This window comes from Mizuhopecten yessoensis, unplaced genomic scaffold (assembly GCF_002113885.1).
Source record: "Mizuhopecten yessoensis strain PY_sf001 unplaced genomic scaffold, ASM211388v2 scaffold9425, whole genome shotgun sequence".
Taxonomy (NCBI): domain Eukaryota; kingdom Metazoa; phylum Mollusca; class Bivalvia; order Pectinida; family Pectinidae; genus Mizuhopecten; species Mizuhopecten yessoensis.
The window spans coordinates 287,732-304,276 of NW_018408041.1; the positions used below are offsets into that span (position 1 = coordinate 287,732).

At 37.1% G+C, this 16,545-nt stretch overlaps 1 protein-coding gene across 10 annotated transcripts in view; it reads left to right on the forward strand.

Annotated features, from left to right (window-relative positions):
- LOC110458074 overlaps positions 1-16,545 on the forward strand; it is a 41,962-nt gene that overhangs the window by 16,937 nt on the left and 8,480 nt on the right. For 4 of the 10 annotated variants that reach the window (XM_021509628.1, XM_021509636.1, XM_021509630.1 and 1 more), the window contains 4 exons: positions 12,872-13,039; positions 13,198-13,334; positions 14,827-15,384; positions 15,804-15,944. In XM_021509628.1, the coding sequence (XP_021365303.1) occupies positions 12,907-13,039; positions 13,198-13,334; positions 14,827-15,384; positions 15,804-15,944 (969 nt within the window). In that variant the 5' untranslated portion in view covers positions 12,872-12,906. The other 6 variants (XM_021509634.1, XM_021509631.1, XM_021509635.1 and 3 more) reach the window with 6 other exon arrangements.

Genomic DNA, 16,545 nt, shown 5'->3' on the forward strand with positions numbered 1-16,545 from the left:
CACAACCACATACAGCAATATAAAATATAAAATGGCAACGAACATCGCTAAGACTGTATAAATGCGATCTAATACAGAACAATTGAATAGCAAGGAACACTATAACAACTGTTCTTGGGGAACAACAACACAGCCACATACAGCATTAAACAGGAACACATCTCAAGCTTCATATAGGCGAACTATCATGAAGCAATAGAGAAAAAAGCCAGGAAGAAAACTACAATGGCACGAAGGCAAGGTATCAAATAGCAAATAACAATGGAACAACACTCATCCGTAGTATTTACTATACTGTAAAATAGGCTAGCAAGGAACAATACTACAACGGCACGAAGGCGATTTATTATACTACAAAATAGAATAGCAAGGAACAACACTACAACTGTATAAAGGCGATTTATTGTACTGCAAAATAGGATAGCAAGGAACAAAACTACAACTGTATAAAGGCAATTTTTTATACTACAAAATAGTTTAGCATGGGACAACACTACAAGTGTACGAAGGCGAATAACCATACAGCAAAAGTCGAAAAACAAGAAACAGTGCTTAACTGTGCAAAGCTGATTTGCTAGGAACACCGTTACAATTGTACAAAGGTAATTTAGCATACAGCAGAATACAATAGCTAGGAATACCACTACAATTGTACGAAGGCGATTTATCATACAGCAAAATTAGAATAGCAAGGAACAGCAGTATAACTTTACAAAGGCGATCTATAAAACAACAATATGAAATACCAATGAACACCCCTCCTCGGAAATCTTTCGGAAATACATATAAGTTAGAACAATGACTAAGGTGGGATGACTGAGGAAAAACGTGATTTTCTAGAATATGTCGACAGAAGAAAATCTAGACAAGCTACTTACAACTTTAAACCTGGAGATGACAACATCATAGAGACAAAAAACTTGCCATTCTCTAGTGGGACAATGGGATGAACAGCGGACTTGACAATGAAGGTAACAGTTGTACAGGTGAATTTATATACAGACTACATACTACTCTTCAAAGTAAATAATGCTAATGTTCCATTGCTCCTTTGTGCTTTCTGAAAAGCGAAATGTTAATTGTACAAGATCAACGCCGTTAGTGTGTGTTTCAGTACTGATCCCTAGGTTGAGTGTAGCAACACATTAGAATCGCTGACTAACATTGTACGTACTTTTGACCCTTGTCTTCTTCCTCCTCCTCCACCACTTAATCATAAAATTACGTCATGTTTACTATATCAAAATCTGCATATATACCATATTAAGTGGTTAAAATGAAATTGAAAAAGCTATTTTGGAGTCCATATTCATAACACAATACATTTGATTATTCGCACTGTATGTAAATATGTACATGAACATAATGAAATTTATATTATTGTAATTCATAGTCAAAATACGTCCTATTGTAACTCGTCTGCATGTATACATGTGTGAATTGAAAGAGCTCGTTATTGTAATTTTAATTCAAAATACATGTACATTTTGTATATTGTGCTGCATATATACAATTGCAAATTGAAAGTGTTCATTATTGTAATTCTAATTCTAAATACATGATGGTATATTGTATCTTTTATCCTGGATGCATACAATTGCAAATTGAAAGTTCTCGTTATTGTAGTTTATAGTCACAAATTTATGTGTGCGTTTCTGTATGGACTGCGTGCGCGCAAGCGTACATGAGTGAGTGCAGGCGAGTGATCGTGCAGGTAGATGACGAGGACGTTAGGCACCGGCTTTCTTACCTCATTGTCCTTACATTCTGTCTGGTAATCAAATCCCCCCATATGTAGATAGGTTGCTAAACTTGATCTTTATTCAACTTATAATGCGGCTAAAGTGACCAAGTTTTAAAGAATTATTTCATTGTAAATATATTTGGGCGAGGAATTAATATAAGCTCTAAGCTTGTTTTTCATTCCTCTGAAGCCATATGTAAGTAATAATGAATATTGAAAATAAAATATTGTTTAAACTTAAATCGCAACATTAACACAGAAAACCAAATCAACAATCTCAAGACAGTAGAACCACAAAAACCAAAAGTAACGACATTAGACAAAATATTCTAAAACCATAATCCGTGTAAAATAATTGTGTGTGATAAATAGTACAATTTTGATCACAATTCGACAAAAGGGAGATGCACTATTTAAGGAAATCGAAACTCTTTACCGGTGATTTGACCGTATACATCATCCACTTGAGTAAAGGAAGTAAGCGATATCTCGTTTAAAAATCACCATTTGTCATACAATGATTAATGCACGTAGCGTGCAGACTGAGTAAAGGAAACGGTTTCTGTATGTGAGGGTTAATGAAATAGTGTTGGTATGTGAGACTGTATGAGATTCTGTGATAGGGTGTAAGAGATAGGTGTTGTGTGAGAGGATGTAGGAGATCAATGTTGTATGTGAGGGTGTAGGAGATAAGTGTTGTGTGTGAGGGTGTAGGAAATAAGTGTTGTGTGTGAGGGTGTAGGATATATGTGTTGTATGTGAGGGTGTAATGTTGTGTGTGAGGGTGTAGGTGATAACTGTTGTATGTGAGGGTGCAGGAGATCCTTGCTGTGTGTGAGGGTGTAGGAGATGAGTGTTGTGTGTGAGGGTGTAGGAGATAAGTGTTGTATGTGAGGGTGTAGGAAATAAGTGTTGTGTGTGAGGATGTAGGAATAAGGTGTTGTATGTGAGGTTGTGGGAGAAAGGTGTTGTATGTGAGGGTGTAAGAAATAAGTGTTGTGTGTGAGGGTGTAGGAGATCCTTGCTGTGTGTGAGGGTGTAGGTAATAATTGTTGTATGTGAGGGTGTAGGAGATCCTTGCTGTGTGTGAGGGTGTAGGAGTTAAGTGTTGTGTGTGAGGATGTAGAAAATAAGTGTTGTGTGTGAGGATGTAGGAATAGTGTGTTGTATGTGAGGGTGTACGAGATATGTGTTGTGTGTGAGGGTGTACGAGATATGTGTTGTATGTGAGGGTTAATGAAATAGTGTTGGTATGTGAGACTGTATGAGATTCTGTGATAGGGTGTAAGAGATAGGTGTTGTGTGAGAGGATGTAGGAGATCAATGTTGTATGTGAGGGTGTACGAGATATGTGTTGTGTGTGAGGGTGTAGGAAATAAGTGTTCTGTTTGAGGGTGTAGGATATATGTGTTGTATGTGAGGGTGTAATGTTGTGTGTGAGGGTGTAGGAGATCCTTGCTGTGTGTGAGGGTGTAGGTGATAATTGTTGCATGTGAGGGTGTAGGAGATCTTTGCTGTGTGTGAGGGTGTAGGAGATAAGTTTCGTGTGTGAGGGTGTAGGAGATACGTGTTGTAAGTGAGGGTTTAGGATATATGTGTTGTATGTGAGGGTGTAATGTTGTGTGAGGGTGTAGGAGATCATTGCTGTGTGTGAGGGTGTAGGTGATAATTGTTGTATGTGAAGGTGTAGGAGATCTTTGCTGTGTGTGAGGGTGTAGGAGATAAGTGTCGTTGTGAGGGTGTAGGATATAAGTGTTGTATGTGAGGGTGTAGGAGATAAGTGTTGTGTCTGAGGATGTAGGAAATAAGTGTTGCGAGTGAGGGTGTAGGATATAAGTGTTGTATGTGAGGGTGTAGGAGATTATTGTTGTGTGTGAGGGTGTATGAGATATGCGTTGTATGTGAGGGTGAAGGAGATATGTGTTGTGTGTGAGGGTGTAGGAGATAAGTGTTGTATGTGAGGGTGTAGGAGATCCTTGCTGTGTGTGAGGATGTAGGAAATAAGTGTTGTGTGTGAGGGTGTAGGAGATAAGTGTTCTATGTGAGGGTGTAGGAGATAAGGTGTTGTATGTGAGGGTGTAGGAGATATGTGTTGTGTGTGAGGGTGTAGGAAATAAGTGTTGTGTGTAAGGGTGTATGATATATGTGTTGTATGTGAGGGTGTAATGTTGTGTGTGAGGGTGTATGAGATATGCGTTGTATGTGAGGGTGAAGGAGATATGTGTTGTGTGTAAGGGTGTAGGAGATATGTGTTGTATTTGAGGGTGTATGAGATCATTGTTGTATGTGAAGGTTTAGGAAATAAGTGTTCTGTGTGAGGGTGTAAGAAATAATTGTTGTATGTGAGGGTGTAGGTGATAAGTGTTGTATGTAAGGGTGTAGGTGATAAGTGTTGTATGTAAGGGTGTAGGTGATAGGTGTTGTGTGTAAGGGTGTAGGTGATAACTGTTGTATGTAAGGGTGTAGGTGATAGGTGTTGTATGTAAGGGTGTAGGTGATAGGTGTTGTATGTAAGGGTGTAGGTGATAGGTGTTGTGTGTAAGGGTGTAGGTGATAGGTGTTGTATGTAAGGGTGTAGGTGATAGGTGTTGTGTGTAAGGGTGTAGGTGATAAGTGTTGTATGTAAGGGTGTAGGTGATAGGTGTTGTATGTAAGGGTGTAGGTGATAGGTGTTGTGTGTAAGGGTGTAGGTGATAGGTGTTGTGTGTAAGGGTGTAGGTGATAGGTGTTGTGTGTAAGGGTGTAGGTGATAGGTGTTGTATGTAAGGGTGTAGGTGATAGGTGTTGTGTGTAAGGGTGTAGGTGATAGGTGTTGTATGTAAGGGTGTAGGTGATAGGTGTTGTGTGTAAGGGTGTAGGTGATAGGTGTTGTATGTAAGGGTGTAGGTGATAGGTGTTGTGTGTAAGGGTGTAGGTGATAGGTGTTGTATGTAAGGGTGTAGGTGATAGGTGTTGTGTGTAAGGGTGTAGGTGATAGGTGTTGTATGTAAGGGTGTAGGTGATAGGTGTTGTGTGTAAGGGTGTAGGTGATAGGTGTTGTATGTAAGGGTGTAGGTGATAGGTGTTGTGTGTAAGGGTGTAGGTGATAGGTGTTGTATGTAAGGGTGTAGGTGATAGGTGTTGTGTGTAAGGGTGTAGGTGATAGGTGTTGTATGTAAGGGTGTAGGTGATAGGTGTTGTGTGTAAGGGTGTAGGTGATAGGTGTTGTATGTAAGGGTGTAGGTGATAGGTGTTGTGTGTAAGGGTGTAGGTGATAGGTGTTGTATGTAAGGGTGTAGGTGATAGGTGTTGTGTGTAAGGGTGTAGGTGATAGGTGTTGTATGTAAGGGTGTAGGTGATAGGTGTTGTGTGTTGATTTAAAACTCTATTTTACCTTTCACTGACAGTTACAATAAACATCGTTTGTGTTCATGATGATCGTAAATACCATTGAACTTCAATGTTACCGAGAAACAAGGATGGACGTACGCCACACATCCTGAATATACATCTGCCAATCAAATCGTTTGAATAGCTAGGGGACTTTCCCAACATATTTTATACCATGCGTTTATGGTAACATTATTATACCATTACAATAACTTATTACCAATTTCATAATTGGTTAGAGCGGGGAAATAAGGGCAAAATACTCACGAGCGTGATGTTTTGAATTTGATGACTTGCTTTCCATAGCAACACTCTTACAGACATAACGACTGGCCATAAACATGTGCTCATGTTCGAAATTGATCAACTTTGTTTGGTAAAATATTTTTAAAAAAAAGCAAACAAACTTCATACAGTATATAGATTTTTTCAGCTTTATTCTTCTGTTAGAAATCCTATTGAGCGCTCCCCCTCGTTGAGCCCAACTGAACATATTATCACGGAAGACGACAGGGGAATCCCCTATTAGGAAAACCCCTGTAAACCGTACACATGACACAAGTTGGACGTAGAGGTAGGAATTGATCTATTTCTCATATTCAGACTTTATGTTAATTACTTTTCTACAGAAACTACAATGCTTGGTATTATCTTATAACATAGCCACGAAAACTGTTAATGCTCAGCGGTAGAACTTCTATATGTGCCGATCTGTTACCGAGTAGACATATGGCTTACATGTAGGGTTATAGCGGGAAAATCTTTTCATTAAAACATGGTGAGATGTATCTGTGCTTACATAAATACACTAATACAGACACTGGTTTATTTGTTACCCAAACCACTGTTTCAAAATTGACACGTGTAGAAATAAAATTGTCTCTATCCGCAATATCAACTGAATTAAGATAAATACGGTAAGGTGTGCCTAATCAGCAACATAAACACTATAAACTCAAAGTCCAGTTGATGACACGTCATTTCACCATTTCAACAAATTTTATTGCAAAAAATATGCAAAGGGGATAGGGCATCAGGCAAAGCCTATATAAGCCTTCTCCTTACAACTTCGGTATGGTATATGTACAGTCATTGAAATCATCAAACAAACATACAAACAATTCATATAGTGTGTCTACATGTCCCCACCGTACAAGGTATAGTTATGATTAAACAAAACTTTTAGTGTTGATAATGTACTCTGATATACATTGTAGTACAAGTGTATTGGTTTCTTCATCACATTCATGACATCCATGAAATAATGTGCTTATATTAAAATGGTCATGGGTTATATTTTGGTTAATCAGCTGATTTCTAAAGAGTCAATCGAGAATGGTTGAATAGAGGACAGATGAAAAAAATAATGATCCGCAGTTTCCTCACCAAGGTTGCATGTGCATATTGGAGAATCTTTTAAATGGTCAAGAAAAAGGTCAGAGTTCAAATTGCTGGCTTCATTTCTAAGCTGACACATTATTATATTTATATTTCGACTGCCATCGTTTGCAAACGTCACATGTGTGTTACTACTAGGGCCAGTTAATCTGGACGTGTACGGTAAAATCTGACAGGCGCAGCACTGTAATTGCCCACTATTCCAGATTTTTTTTGATTTTTTTTTTAATTTTTGATGTTACTTATTGGAGAGCATTAGCAACGACTTCCAGCATTTCACACTGACTGAACTCTTGGGAAGGTTAAAATGATGACAGTATCACGTTGTTAGTTCATGTATGGAAATTTTGTTCTCTGCTCATAATCTGATCTAAATATAGTTTCGTTTGAAATTCTATGCACCGGACATACTTAGGTATTCCCACTACGTATTACCGCATTCACACTCAGATATGACACAGTGACGCGAAACTGGCTCAGTTTAGCTATCTATCCAAGTTTCATAAAGCTCATATATGCATTTGTCGAAAATGAAACTGATAACATCAAATTTTATTAATTTTCACGTCGTAATCTAATGTTAATTTTAATGGAATTTTCAGCTTTTCTGCTCAGTTAAAATCGCAATTTGAAAATACGAAATTGAAATGAAACCTGAACATGAAATCAAACAACAGGCCGGTTGGTATGGTTATTAGTCGTACTCGCTACAGCTAAGATCTTGATGGAGGCTATCTAGCTATATAGGGAGATATCGCCAAAAGGAAAAAGTAGGTCGGAGCGAAAAAAGTAACGGGACATCAGGTCAATTTTGGTTTCTATAATGTCCCCTGGGCAGTAGACTTAAGATTATACACGATTCTGCAGTACATCAATAGCTTCACCCAGTTGTATTAATTAGGCAAAAGAAATCGTCATTGACATTGTTACCGATTTTATCATGATATTAATAGATGGAATATTAACCATTGGCTGTCTGTACTACGATATAAAAAAAAAATCGGTTACCGGGTATGGTTAGAGATTAAAGGATTTATGATATCAATTTTGGACTTGTGCGGGACATGCATAATTCCATTATTTCGATCCCCTATAATTGTTAGCCTTACTAAGATTGGCCTAGTTGTGGGTTTACTCGGTAAGCCGTGTGGTATCCCCCTCACTGTAATACACGAGTCATTACGTGCATGCCACTATCTGCAATAAAACATCGTCATTTTTTCACTTAAAAGTTATAAGAAAATTATATTAACTAAATGTTTAAATAAATCTTCTCCGTCTTCTGTTTAAAGAAATCTTCTCTGTCTTTCAATTTAGTTCACCAGGTAACAGGATACGATCATAAAGCACGGAATTTCAAGCGTTATCTAAAAAGTGAGTCGGACTTTTGCGGCTGTACAATGCAATTGTAATTCTATTCCGGAATGGAATCCTACATAAAGTAGGTATGAACCTTTTTTTATATATCATAAAGTTAGCAAAAATACATGCAGTAGACATACACGACTTTTACATTAAAGGAATAATACATACAGTACTCGTAAACGACTTTAACATTCACAGAATGTGACACAAACAGTAGACATAAAAGACTTTCATATTGACGGAATGATACATGCAGTAGACTGTAACGGTTTTAACATGAACTTAGATAATAAAGTTAGTACGCTTTGTTGTTTGAAAACGTATTAGAAACGTGTATTGATTCCATATCGATTTTCAGGGTGAGGACTTAAAACAGATTATGTTTTTATGGTTTCAGGGAAATGTCACTTTGTCAACAAAAACATCTAAATGCCATTTGAAATCACTGTTATAGTATACATGTAGTTTATGATATATACTAGTTTTAGTCTAGTAAGAGACTTCATTTCTATTCGAGGCTGAAGGAGAAGCGTTGAAATTAGACTCATCCAATTACATTCGTATCAATATAATTACTGCAAGAATGGTTAGGAACGCGGTGTCATTTTAAAGCGTCTCCTGTCGCCTCGAATAAAGTGTGACAATAGCACGAAGCCTATATACGTAGGTGACATGCATGTTGCTTGCACTGACGATTCAGAAACTTTGTACTGCAAATATTACAGAATTTTTATATGTAGATAACTTATTATTTATAAAAGAATTTATTTATGCTATTGAACGCAGATCGATTCATTCATAGTTCACGTAAACCTCGAACAGGCTTGATGCATTATGGCCTTAACTAACCGACTTGCACTCGTGCCGACATGATCGTTTTTAACATTTTGCTCAGTCCCTATTCTGCAATCATTAGTTCTTCTACAATGTGGTATTGTTTATGGAAGGATTGTAGTTGCAATGTTAATAGACAAATATAGCCCTGTGAAAGTAACATGGCAGACTTTTCTGGTAGTGTTTAATACAGGCATTGGTATTGCAAATATACATGTATCACAGGTACCTCGTCTGTCAATATACCAATAATATAAACGGCTAAATTATAGGTATATTATCAGACGAGGCCAGTCCATATCCATGATTAAAATACATGAATGTCTTTATTTTTTCTCTCTCCAGTCTTGTCTTGAAAAAGTACTCCTTTCGGCCTGATTATAATCGGAACAATTTAGGTTAAGTGACAACCATGGATAAATCAGCGAATCAGGACAGAAACGTAGACACAAATTAATCTAATGTTATATTAGAGGAAATATAAAGACAAAAACCAACACATCTCCAGGGACTCCTTTAATTTGAACAAGGATAAAAACAGAAAATGGATTAAAAATCTACGCTGTAAAACCATTGAAAACTACAATCAGTTCAAGATGGCTATGAAGATGGCAACAAGCTTAAGGGCAATTCGTAAAGCAACCCTTAAAACATCAAAGACGAACCAAAACTTTTCTGGAGATACGTCAGCGACAAAACCAACAACAGAGGAAAACGTCAAAAAAGAAACTGATTCCACCAGGGAACTTACTACATCCCGAGATATGGAAACTGCTGAAGCTATGAATCAATATTATGATAGTATGTTTTTTAAGGACAACAATAAGAATCAACCAGAGGCTTTTGAAGCAATAATTCATCATCACAGAGGGAACGGTGGAGAAATCACCATAAACAAAGTTAATCCTAACAAAGCACCAGGACCAGATTGGCGCCATTCTAAGCTGTTTGAATCTACAAAAGAAAAAGTTTAAAAAAAAACACATATATTTATTAAGTAAAAGTTTAGAAGAACGACAGCTACCGCCTGACTGGAAAACATCTAATAGATAGAGAATAATACATGCCTTTTTCCATATCACACCCAGTATCACCCCGAGACTACAATATCAGCCCAAGGGCCGAGGGCCCGCGGGCTGATATTGGTCGAGGGTTGATACTGGGTATGATATAGAAAAAGGCGTGTTTTATTCTGTTTATTACATACTTACTAATAAAAACTACTATCTTATGATTTATTTTCATTTTTGAAATATTGAAAAACGATTTTTTTTCCAACTGGGGGGTGATATGGGTTTTGCGGGCTGATATGGGTTTTGGGGTGTGATACGGCGAGGGCTGATATGGGTTAGAGCAATTGTGTCGTATCGCATATACAAAAAACCCGTATTTATTAGTAAGTATGTAATAAAAGTCAATATTAAAATATAGAGAACAAGAAAGACCTGGGTAACTATACAGACTAAACAGCCTGGCATAACTATACAGACTAAACAGCCTGGCATCTGTACCGTGCATCATCATGTAAAGAATAACAAGAGACCACATGTTCGACCGTATGGAGCGAAATAAGCTATATACAGAGTGCCAACATTGTTTTAGCCTGGGTAGATCCCGTACCACACAGCTGTTGGAAGTTCTAGAGGACTGGATAATGGGCATGGAAAGGGGGGATACCATAGATATAGTTCACCTAGATTTCTTCAAGGCATTCGATAAAGTATCCCATAGACGTCTCATATACAAACTAGAGAAGTATGGAATCAAAGGAAATTTATAAAATTGGATGAAACAGTTCTTGATAGGCTCAACACAACACGAGTAGGGGAGTGTAATTGGACCAATTATATGTATCATATATATATGTCAACGATACGCCTGATGTTATGAAATAATTAACAATATGTTTGCTGACGATACAAAGTATATTCATCAATACCAAATCGTGAGGATCAGGTAGCACTACAATTTGATATCGATAGAATTGAACACACCAAAAAAAAATTAATTGAACTGGGCCTTTTTCGTTTAAACGGTCAAACCGGTCGGACCACAGTTGTTCGTTTATTAAATAAGGTCGGACCTAGTAATCTAATGCTGCGTTCAGGCGAGCCTTGAAAAAGCCTTCATGGCCTGCATAAACATTTGCATGTCCGCCAGGATTTATACCTGAAATTGTTACATATAAAAACGGACAAATCGGTTATTCCGCATAAACGACCAGGCTGGGGATTTATATCCAATCTGCAAACTGTGATATGCGTGTATTATCTGCCCTTACCGGAACCGGGTTTACAACGTACGATAACGTTATACAGAACTGTGACGTTATGTTATGCCGTCCCGAAATTGTGGGCCAGCTGCAACCACTGAATAGGGCATTGATGTTTGGTCCTGTTTTATTGATAAAATTACACAAAGTCGCCGTCTGAAAATCAGAGAAATAATGCCACAAATGCATAATGTATGTAGAGTTACCCCCAAATGGCCTCTCAATGAAAATGACTCGGCTGACGCTGAGTCCGCGAGTATCCGAACGAATGGGGATTTCCAATTTTGTGTTTGTTTATATTGCGCAATATCACCTTAATGTTACTGTGAAGTATTAAGGTGTATATGTTGGTTTTCTTGGTAACAACTAAATAAGAAAATAGAACAGCATAATGGATAATTCTATATGTAGAATGGGTAATTGTGTAATAAAGTATTTGGTGTACAAATGTAAGTTTGTTTCGTTTGTATTTTGTGATTGGCAAATTTGCTTCGCCCTCTGTCAATGGTTTATCAACTGTTGTGAGTTTCGAGGCTCAAGTTTTGGTAGGTTTATTATGTTTTTGTTGGTTATATCACGGAATTATCTAAGTCCGTCGTTATATGTTGACATGTAACTATATCAAGGGCAACGTATCCTACATGTTTAATTAAGTAGTCCTAATAATAATTGACTGCATGAAACATCTGCGTAGATGTAAACAAACCCACCTCCAACGTAGCACTCGATTGAGTCAGATACTGTAGACTATAATTAGGTAAGTTACATAAATAGGCCCAGTGACTAGGACCTATGCAGTAAGTATGAAAAGTAACAGATTTAATTATCTACTGACAAGCTGTAGTATAATGTGAATATCTTATGGTACTAGCCTATGTTTTGCTCATCTTATATTATCCTATCCACCATCCTACTGTGCTAATTCCATTTTCCCTGAATAAACGTTATTAATAGTTCTTAGAAGTTTTGTTTTCATTGTACATGTATGTAGTAATTAAAAGTTCTAATTTTTCAACTAATATCAATCGTAACGACTGTAATTGTAAATATCAGCTTGTCACATAATGTTGCATATATATATATGTTTAACGGCAGGGGCTCGTTACAAATGTCTGAAACACATGCTATACTGATATAGGTCACATAAACATACATATGTTTATGTGTGCTATGACCCATATCAGTATAGCATATATGTGTTATGTGTGCTGTGACCCATATCATTATAGCATGTGTATTAGACATCAAACGAACCCCTATCGTTTAACCATGGAATAAGATAACATTTGCTATTTAATTATAAGTCTGTGTAGGTTTGTCACTTCACTCAATGAATTAATTTTATCTTTCAATTGTCTGATAATGACATATCATGTCCATGTCATATTTGATAGTATATATATATATATACTAAGCTGTATGTATAAAAAATTGAGAATAACCAATTCTTTATTTAGGTTATTTCTGATGGTGATGCAATGAGACATAGCTCATATATATATCACTATTTATGTATGAACAGTCAGTGGTGGTTTCAAATGTAAGTGTATTTACTAGTGCAGATTGTTCTTACTGTACATCTGACTACCATACATGCTGTGCCTAAATTGTCCTGTTGGTGTGGATTAGTGTAAAGGATGAACATTGTACATTCAATTCAAGATATTTGATTGATTCAAACTAGGGCATTGTATATATTGTTACAGTCACTTCGCTAGATTCAGCTAGAGGGAGCTTCCCTATACATGATATAGCTCCAGTAGTAGAGTATCTGACCGTAGGGTTGGGGGTCAGTGGTTTAATCCACAGTGAAGTAATATAATCTTTTCACAACTTGCTTCCTTTACACCAGTAAGATATTCTTGATAACACCATACGTTGTGTTTCAGGTAATGACTTGGTATAATGTTTGAGCTGACATACAATGTCGAATCATGTACAAGTACAAGTATGTGACAGTTCAGGAGTCAATACCGACACATGTAGAGCAGAGGTGGAACAACTGCGAGCAGCAAAGAAAACATTGGAAGGAAAAATACAAGGCTACAACTTTCTAGGTAATACTCTGTTTATCATGTTTTTCAGACAAAGTTTGAAACACAGTAACTATTTGCAAGAATATTTTACATTTATTACTTAACTGAAAAAAAACCCTACTTATAGCAATCTGCTTATAGTGATAAGCTTTTAATTTGTTTTGCTTTCTTCATTGTAGGAAACAGACTCAGAGAAAAAGATGAAGAGTGTCGACAGTTAAAGCAAAAGTTAGCAGAAGTTGCCCAAAATAATCTTTCAAAGACAGATGGTCGTTCTGTTTCCCCCGAAAATGATTATGTTTTAACCTCAAATAAGGTAAGCCCAGTAAAAATACATGGCCTGACTGGGATTTGAACCTGGGACCTCCAAATATTTGATGGGCGCTCTACCAATTGAACTACCTGCAGGTCACTAGGGAAAGACCCAGTACAGTTTTGCTACCATCCTCCCTCTTTTTCTAACTCTTTGCCATTGAAGACATCAATTTTTACAACAAAGGTTCAGGTATCCCCTTGCCAAGCACTCACCCAGTACTTGAAACAAGGTTTGGACATGTAATACGAGAGGAAAATGCATGTCCGGACCAGGATTTGAACCGGGGACTCTCTGTACTGATAAGATGACAGCATTTGACACTTTGATTGGATGACAGCTTCCTTACATTCATGTCATAAAATTTGACTGGATTCTATTAAAACTCGGACAACATTTATACTAAACAAAGAGAAAGGCTGACATCATATTTGAGCAAAATCTACTCTTATTCAATAGCACACTGCTATTTCATTGGTTGATTGGTAGATATTTGAATTAAAAGGTAGGGAACTTAATGAAATTTAGATAAGTTTTTATACAGGACATTGAGTAAAGGTACACACCTTACCGTTATATCTTATTAAACATGGCCAGAATATACCATTCACAAATGTAATGCAATGCAATTCTTTAGTTCCAAAACTTTTTATTTACGATTATTTGGTTGGAAATGTTGTTACCACCTATACTTCAAGAATTAATTTTCCACAAGAATTGTTTTTATATTTTTATGTTCTATGTGTAGCCCTGATACAATTCTAGACATTTGCTACAGATGCTACTAGGAGGCATTGTTCTTTAGCTTACCAGACTTGTAAGAAAGCAGTCTGGGGGTTGATCCTTACCAATGGCATTGACCTCTGCAACATATTTGTTTTTTAATTCATTATCACAGAAGTAACCAAAAGAAATTGAAATTGCCAATGTATAAACAGAACAACAATTGTGCAGAACAAAGTCTTTGTTACGAGAGGAAACATAGGAGGAAAACTCAAAGGGAATATATCTCCTGGTATAGCCATACTTTTCATACAGTATATATGTCTATATCAACATGTCACGGTAGTGTTGAAGTGGTTGTAAATACATTTCAAGAAAAAATATATAGAATTTTGAAAACAGGGAATGATCATCTGCATTTAAAATCCATAGCCTCACTAACACAACAAGAAATAAGACTACTACTTCATTATGAAATTGAAATCATCAAAGCAGAAAAAGATGAAAAGTGACAAGTTAAAAAAAATGTCCCATAAAGATTTAAAAAAAATGTTTTCGGTATTGAACCAGCAGCCTCAGTGTTACTGAGCCTAACCTGAATCACAATGCTATCACATTTCATCTGGCCACCACGCAGTCATTTTGGGTTTAGGTAGTTTACTTACTGCTCAGGGATCTCTTGTGTATAAATTACTCACAATGCTAATTAGAGTGCCAATGACCTATACAGACAATAAGTAGAGGAATTATTTCTTTTAAACTTTTGTTTCAGACAATTCAGACCAGCCTTCATCTTCTTAATGATTATCATACTACAACTACCACAGGCCTACATGCCAATCATCTCCCACAAACTACCCTGAATCAGGCCTCCACTCGTACTACAGATCTCTTTGGAAGTGCCCCAAAACAAGCAAACAACAACCCAATGGCTGATGATTGTCTATTTCTTCAAGTGGAAAAGGACAAACCAACAAATTACGTCAATGTGTCATCTAATCATACTACTGTTGATACAAATCGCCTCTTCCCCAGTGGGACAAAGCCATTGGTATATGGTCCCCCCGGGGAAGGTGTTACATACCCTCCAAACTTTGGCAGACAGCAAAGGGAGTCATTCCAGAATCATGAAGTGTCCCGTCCCATCAACTTACCCCCAACTGATGTATTGACCAACAGCTTTGACCAGACAGATGGACCAACCAAAGGTGGTGGTAGTCCCAGGACACACAGCACCACAGAGCTGACAGGCTATGATGTCCCGAATAAAGCCAGTCTTAACCTGATGAACTTTGAAGACAAAATTTTATATCCTCCGACCAGTGATAAGGTAGGTTTCACACATACCATACGTAGCCTTACTAATTACATTCCTCAAACACCTTTGCCATGTCATGCAAGTTTTTCAGATCTACTTTTATGCATAATGGATAACTTTTCCAAAGTTAGTGATTAGTGTGTGGATCATATTTTAAAAACTGGTAAAGATTAAACAGTTAGGCTGTCAAATTCTGCTTTACTTTAATCACCAATGCTTAAAAATCAATGTATGTCATTATATCATAGTCATGACCCTTATTTCAAGATCAAGGTTAGAATCATATCCTCCAATGTGCTGTGAAACTCTGAGTGGATATATTGCTTTGCAATACTGATGACCTTGTTTCCTGATTATTTAAATTTAGTTTACTTGTTTTGTACATGTATCATTATAAATTTGACTAATACTCAGACTTTCTTTGTTTGCAGACAGATGACCAAGCCGTTGATAAGCTCATCAGCATGCAGGTACGAGCAGATCTGGTCACTGATGGTCCCCCACAGAACGTAGTGAAGTACTTTGAGAACCACCTTCTGCCCATGCTTCAGAAACAGGAGCAGGAAAATAAGGTGACTTCAACCATAGTTACAAAATGTGTCAATAGTACTTAAATACTTACATTTTCAATTAGAAACAGTCTCAATGCTGTAGTCATGGATAACTTTTCAAGATTTTTAGGTCACCTGAGACAAATTAAAGTCTCAAGTGACCTATTGCGATCGCCTTTTGTCCGTCGTGCGTCCGTAAACAATTTACATTTTCAACTTGTTCTCCAAAACCCCTGAACCAATTTCAATGAAATTTTGTAGAAACCTTCCATGGCCAAAGGTCAACCAAAATCGTGAATTATATGGTCCCCAGCCCCCAGGGGCCTGAGGGGCGGGGCCAAAAAAAGGTTGAATTGACTAAAATTTCAAAAATCTTCTTCTCAATACCCAGATATGGTAGAATCAAATACTCTTCATAGATGGAAAGGTCTTAAGGTGATTCATCAAAATTGTGAATTTCTTGACCCTGGTGTCTCACGTTTCCCCCTGGGGAGGGGGTAAACTTTACTATAGTTTATATAGGGAAATCACATTTTGGACCAACATTTGTTTAATTTCCATTGGAAGTAATTCAATTTAGGTTAGCTTTATCAGTATTAGGTAGCAGTTTGATAGTATGCAC